This window comes from Tupaia chinensis, unplaced genomic scaffold (assembly GCF_000334495.1).
Source record: "Tupaia chinensis unplaced genomic scaffold, TupChi_1.0 Scaffold000375_1, whole genome shotgun sequence".
Lineage (NCBI taxonomy): Eukaryota > Metazoa > Chordata > Mammalia > Scandentia > Tupaiidae > Tupaia > Tupaia belangeri.
The window spans coordinates 132660-138544 of record NW_006159873.1 but is presented as its reverse complement, the minus strand read 5'-3'; the positions used below and the strand labels follow the sequence as shown (position 1 = coordinate 138544).

General features: G+C 39.9%; 1 protein-coding gene across 1 annotated transcript in view; it reads right to left on the bottom strand.

Annotated features, from left to right (window-relative positions):
- Positions 1 to 5885, bottom strand: part of LOC102495053 (olfactory receptor 13G1) — a 9882-nt gene that overhangs the window by 295 nt on the left and 3702 nt on the right. Inside the window, exon 3 of the mRNA XM_014589736.1 lies at positions 3265 to 4176. Within this exon, the coding sequence (XP_014445222.1) occupies positions 3265 to 4176 (912 nt within the window). The remainder of the gene's footprint in view (positions 1 to 3264; positions 4177 to 5885) is intronic.

The following is a 5885-nucleotide window of genomic DNA, read 5'->3' as shown; positions in this document are numbered from 1 at the left end:
TAGATACCATCAAACATCCAAACATCCAGATAACTGGTATCCCAGAAGGTGAAGAGACTCATAAGGGCATTGATAATCTATTCCACGAAATCCTGCAAGAAAACTTGCCAAACTTAGAGAGGCATTCAAAGATCCAGTCCCAAGAAATACAAAGGACCTCAAATAGAATCAACCCAAGAAGATTCTCCAAGACACATTATAGCCAGATTGACCAAAACCACAAAGACAAGATACTAAGATTGGCAAGAGAAAAATGGCAAGTTACCTACAAAGGATATTACATCAGGGTAACCACAGACCTCTCATCAGAAACAATGCGAGTGAGGAAAAAATAGATAAATATATTCAAAGTGTTAAGGGAAAAGCAATTTCAAACAAGAATACTGTACCTGGCAAGATTATCCTTCATATGGAAAGATAACACAAGAACATTCTCAGATAAACAAAACCTGAAAGAATTTACCAACACCAGACCAGATCTCCAAGAAGTTCTCAAGGGAGTACTATGCCAGGAAAATTAAATACAAATACACAGAAATAAGAGTTCAAAAACTAAGAATATGTCCAACTTAATCATAGGGACAAGACTGGAGTTGATTATTATATCCCAGAATTTAATAGGGAAGATCAAACCACAGCAGAAGATAGAGTAAGTACATGAGACTGAACTGGTGAAATAACATTTTATTACTTTTGACTAAAACATTGCTGATTTTTTTATTACTTTTGACTAAAACATTGTTGATTTTTTTTTCTAGGTTTTTTTTTCCAGTTTTAAGGATTTTTGTCCCGTCTTGAGCTGTCAATAGCTCATGTTCATGTACCTACTATTTGAACAGAATCCTAACCTGTTTCCTGGATTTAAGTTTTAAGCAGTCTCTTAGCATTTCTATGATTTATTAAAGTTAGAACTGCTTTTCTTGAAATTAAAAAGTATATTTAAAAATACCTATTTAATGATCATAGTCATCCATATAGCATCAACTAGCTGCTACTTTATAGTATAGTCATTCTACTCAGAATTTCACGACTAAAGTCAGACATGTATTCACAGATATGCACATACCAGCTGAACTTGCTGTTGAAAGTATTAGATTATTTAAGAAATTTTGTGAATCAATAAAATGTGGGGGGAAAAGAAATGTAAAACAACTTTAGATACAAGAGATAGTGTAGGAGGAAGGTAGAAAATGGCAGAGGGTCAGAAATAGGGGTAAAATATATCAATACATATATATGCATATATATATATATATATACATATATATAAAACTAGAAATGGAAAATTATCAATGATAACATGTATGATTAAGCCACTATGCAGTGTATCCTGGAGGGGAAATCTCATTTTGTATGCTGTGATGATGCTTAGGGAATGAATATAAATTAATTAACTAAAAATGTTTAAAAAAAAAAAGAAAAAGAAAATGTAAGTATGTGGATGTGAGATGACCCTTATGTTAATATGCTTCATTTAATAATTTCACAGTGCATATCTAAATCAAAACACCACATTGTCTACTGAGTACATGCAATCAAGTGTATCTTAATAAAGCTGGAAGAAAAAACTAGAATGATGAGTATAATCTATAATATAATAGGCATTATCTCTGCTACAAATTGTACAGAAAGGAACCAGCAGATGGTGTAATGATTACATCACTTTAGTCCCACATGGCCAATGGCGGTTTGAGTGGCAGAGCTGGCAGCCTGAACCTCACACCAGGCACATTTGCGTGAATGTCCAAACGCCCAAGAGGAGAACGGTGGAGCAGGGAATGTGGAGTGGCCATTTGTCCTAGGGAATGATTTCTTTCTTTCTGTCTCTCTGTCACTCTCTGTCTCTCTGGCAAGCACATGCACCCTATAGCAAAAACCTCTCCAAAAAATGTACAGAAAATATTTGTGTTATTATGACTAAACTAATAAAGCTTAAATGAAAGTATTTTATTGTGTCATATGTGACCCTAGTTTAAATGGTGCAAAACATCTACCTTTGGCCATGTGTAGAAGAGCTGGGGAGTAGATGCTGCCCACAGTTTATCCTCCTGTTGATTTTAACCATTACCATATAGTCACTTCTCCTTTTTACTTATTTCCTTAGGATTATAAAATTATAAACATTCAATAATTATAAATCACTTAGCTTGTAAAGTGAAATGACCCAACATGAATGCACTTCATACCAGTTCATTTGTGGATACAAAACACATTATCATTAACAGATAATATTTTTTAAGTTTTTGCCATAGGGTGTGTGCAATTGCTATTGAGCGAGAGAGAGAGGGAAATTAAATTATCACCCTGCAGGGGGAATGACCATGGCACAATCCCTTCTCCACTCTCCAGCTGGGATTTTGAGGAGGCATGCACACACACACTAAATGTTATGTAAATACCTTTTTATAACAATATGCAGTTCTTGGGAACCAGCAGTTAGTGTACTGGCTATGTCGCTGTACTCCCATGTAGTCGACTGTGGTTCGCGTCCCGGACCCGGTGGCTTAAAACTCACGTTGGGCGCGTGTGCGTGCATGCCCAAGATCCCAAGAGGGGAATGGAGGAGAAGGGATTGTGACATGACCATCCCCCCTGGGGGATGATTTCTCGCTTTCTGTCTCTATGTCTCTCTCTGCCTGGCGAGCGCATGCACCCTATAGCGAAAACCTCTCCAAAAAAATAATAATATGCAGTTATTGTATTCATGGAACAAAAATTATAGAACAAGTAATAATAACATGGAAGAAATTATTTTAAGAAGAATGAGAAAATATCTTTATAGATTAAAAAATAATTCTGCAGCAGAACTTTGACTGTAACATTTGTTTCAAGAGAAAACTTTATAGTCTCTGTCACAAATATGTCTCGCAATGATGAAGTATGTTTTCTTGATGAAAATTGGAGCCATGAACTGACTCACAGACTAGTTAATTCGGTAACACTAGCAAGGACCTTCCTCTGTGATGGATGAGTGTGAGATGTGCACATGCATTTTAAGCAAATGTGTTGAAGCATCTACAGGGACTAGGAGTTGTGTGCGTATTTCTAGAAAGATGTTGGGGTATGGATTATGACATGAGCATGTTACATGCAGCGAATTAAAAGCATTGTTTACACCAAGAATATGAATTGTGGAGACAGCCAGGGTGCCAGAAATAGGGTAGGACTGAGAGAGCAAAGAAAACTTGGAAGAGTTAAGTATAAAAGATCAGCAAATGTCAAACCGTCCTAGGAGATGTTTATAGACTAGAGAGGTGATGCTACCTCTCCAAACCATTATGTTTCAAAGATGCAAACACCTTCCTGATCCCAGCCTGCATCTCCTTGTTGCGGAAGCTGTACACCACGGGGTTCAGTGTGGGGGTCACGAGGGTGTAGAGTGCGGCTACTACCTTGTCTCTGTCAAAGCTGTAGCTGGATGCAGGGCGGATGTATGTGTAGATCACCGGGGAGTAGTACAGGCACACCACCGTGAGGTGGGAGGAGCAGGGCACCGTGCGGAGGCGGAGAAGGGCGGCGACGATGAAGCCGTAGGAGATGCAGGTGAGCGCGAAGTCCCCCACGGCCAGGGTGATATCCGCGACGTACACCATCACTTCATTGACCCTCACGGGGCTGCAGGACAGAGCCAGCAGTGGCGGGATCTCGCAGAAGAAGTGGTCGATGGTGTTTGGGCCACAGAAAGTCAACCTCAGGGTGAGACCTGTGTTCACGCCGGAGTTGATTATGGCAATGGCCATGACGGTGCCGAGCAAGGTCACGCACGTGCAGTGGCTCATGATAGTGCTGTACCGGAGGGGAAAGCAGATGGCCACGTAGCGGTCATAGGCCATGGCGGTGAAGAGAACCATCTCGGCCCCTAGGGACCACGTGAAGAAGAAGAGCTGAGACATGCAGCCCCCGTAGGAGATGGTCTTGCCGGAGGCCAGCATGGTCCCCAGCATCTTGGGCATGATGCTCGTTGTGCAGATGATGTCAACGATGGCGAGTGCCAGGAGGAGGACGTACATGGGGGTGTGCAGGGTGGTGTTGCAGGCGATGGCGACGACAATGAGCATGTTGCCAAGGAAAGCCACAAGGTAGACCAAGAGGAAGATCAGGAAGAGCAGCCTGCGGAGTTCAGGTGTTTTGGCCAGGCCCAGAATTATGAACTCGGTCACTGGGCAGAATGAACAGCTGAGAGGTAAATGGATCTGTGGGCCGATAAGAGACAGCACAGAGAGTGTGTGTGTGTACTCGGGAACTTTACAATCGCTTTTATACCGCTTCACAGCATGGATCCTTCAGGATGGAGTTCTTTCTTCCAGGCAGTATCCTCTGTCCAGAAAGATCCCATTCTCAGGCTGGTGTTCTTCCATAGACATCACAGGGAAACTACACCAGAGATTAGGAAGGAAAGTATAGGCAAAAGGAGTTTCATCAAGATGTTAATATTATCATTTGACTTGAAAATTGCCTGGGTATAGGTTCCTTCTCTCTCTACATACACACACATATCCAATGGACATAGATACAAATAATTAGATATCTTAATCATTCAGTTAATGGCATGGTATTTTTGGGTGTCTTCATTGAGCCATATCTGACTAAGAATATTTGGGACAATAGAAGCTGACAAGACTAAATGTAGCGGAAGCATTTCAAGGGGGGAAATGCCCACACTAACATTGAGGAGCTGTGTATTCACTGACTGATATATTGTAGTACAGATATACAACATTTTAGTCAATGACTGCACTTAGATTTTTCTATAATTTGATGAATACGTTGCTAAAATAGAGTGAAATAATTATTTGCTTTGTTTTCTTTATTTATGTATTAATTTATATTATATTTATTTGTATGTTATACTATAATAAATATTTATTATTATTCCTTATAACAGAGAACTTGTGCATGCTTAATAAACAAGAGAAAGGGTTGAGAGAGAGACAGAAAGGAGCCCTGTACAGGGTCTGGTTAACTGCTACCCCACTGCCCCACAGCCCTCTAACCCATTAGTTCAGCATACTATCAGCTAGCTCACAGAAGCTGGGCCAGGTTTTGAATTTATTTTAGCCGAATATTATTAAAGTACTCCTTGTGTTTTATTTTGAGATACAGAACATTCCACTGTTCTTTTATAAATGTAACAAGTAAATTGAAATTGAACTTCCTCAGTCTGGAGTTCCCATCTGCTTTGATTTCATATATGGTAAGAATATTCAATTTGGGTCCAGCACGTGGCATGGTGGTTAAGATGCTGGACTCCCACATGGCCGAATGAGGTTCAAATCCTGGACCCGATGGCTTGAAAATCACTTTCCCTGTCTCTTGTTGAATTAAATAATAATAACAATCAAAATAAATAAAATAATTCATTAAAAAGAATATTGGATTTGAAACAGTATGATTTTATTGTGTATTCATTTAATTATGATTGCAAATGGGCTAATTTCATCTCCACACATTTCAAATACCTTCTTTCTTTCTTACCTTTTTTTAGGAGAGAGATATTTGCTATAGGGCACATGTGAACATGTGAGATACATACATATGTAGAGAGAGACAAGGCAGGAATTTACAACTCCCCAAGGGGATGACCATACTGCAGTCTCTTCTCCTCCATTCTCCTCTGGGATTTGGGGCATCCACACACATGAGCCTGTGTGAGTTTTTAGCTGCCGGGTCCAGAACTCAAACGGTGGTCAACTACACAGGAGTCCAGTACTAAGACCATTACTACATCTGCCAGTCCCCAAATATTCTTTAACTTATCAGAGATTACATTGTGTCTCTGATAGCTGAAGAGGCTTAAGTAAAAATTAATTCTGAGTGTAGGTCCACGAACATAGATGGGATTGCTCCTTCGGCCCCTCTAGCCTCAACTGATAATTTGCAAACTA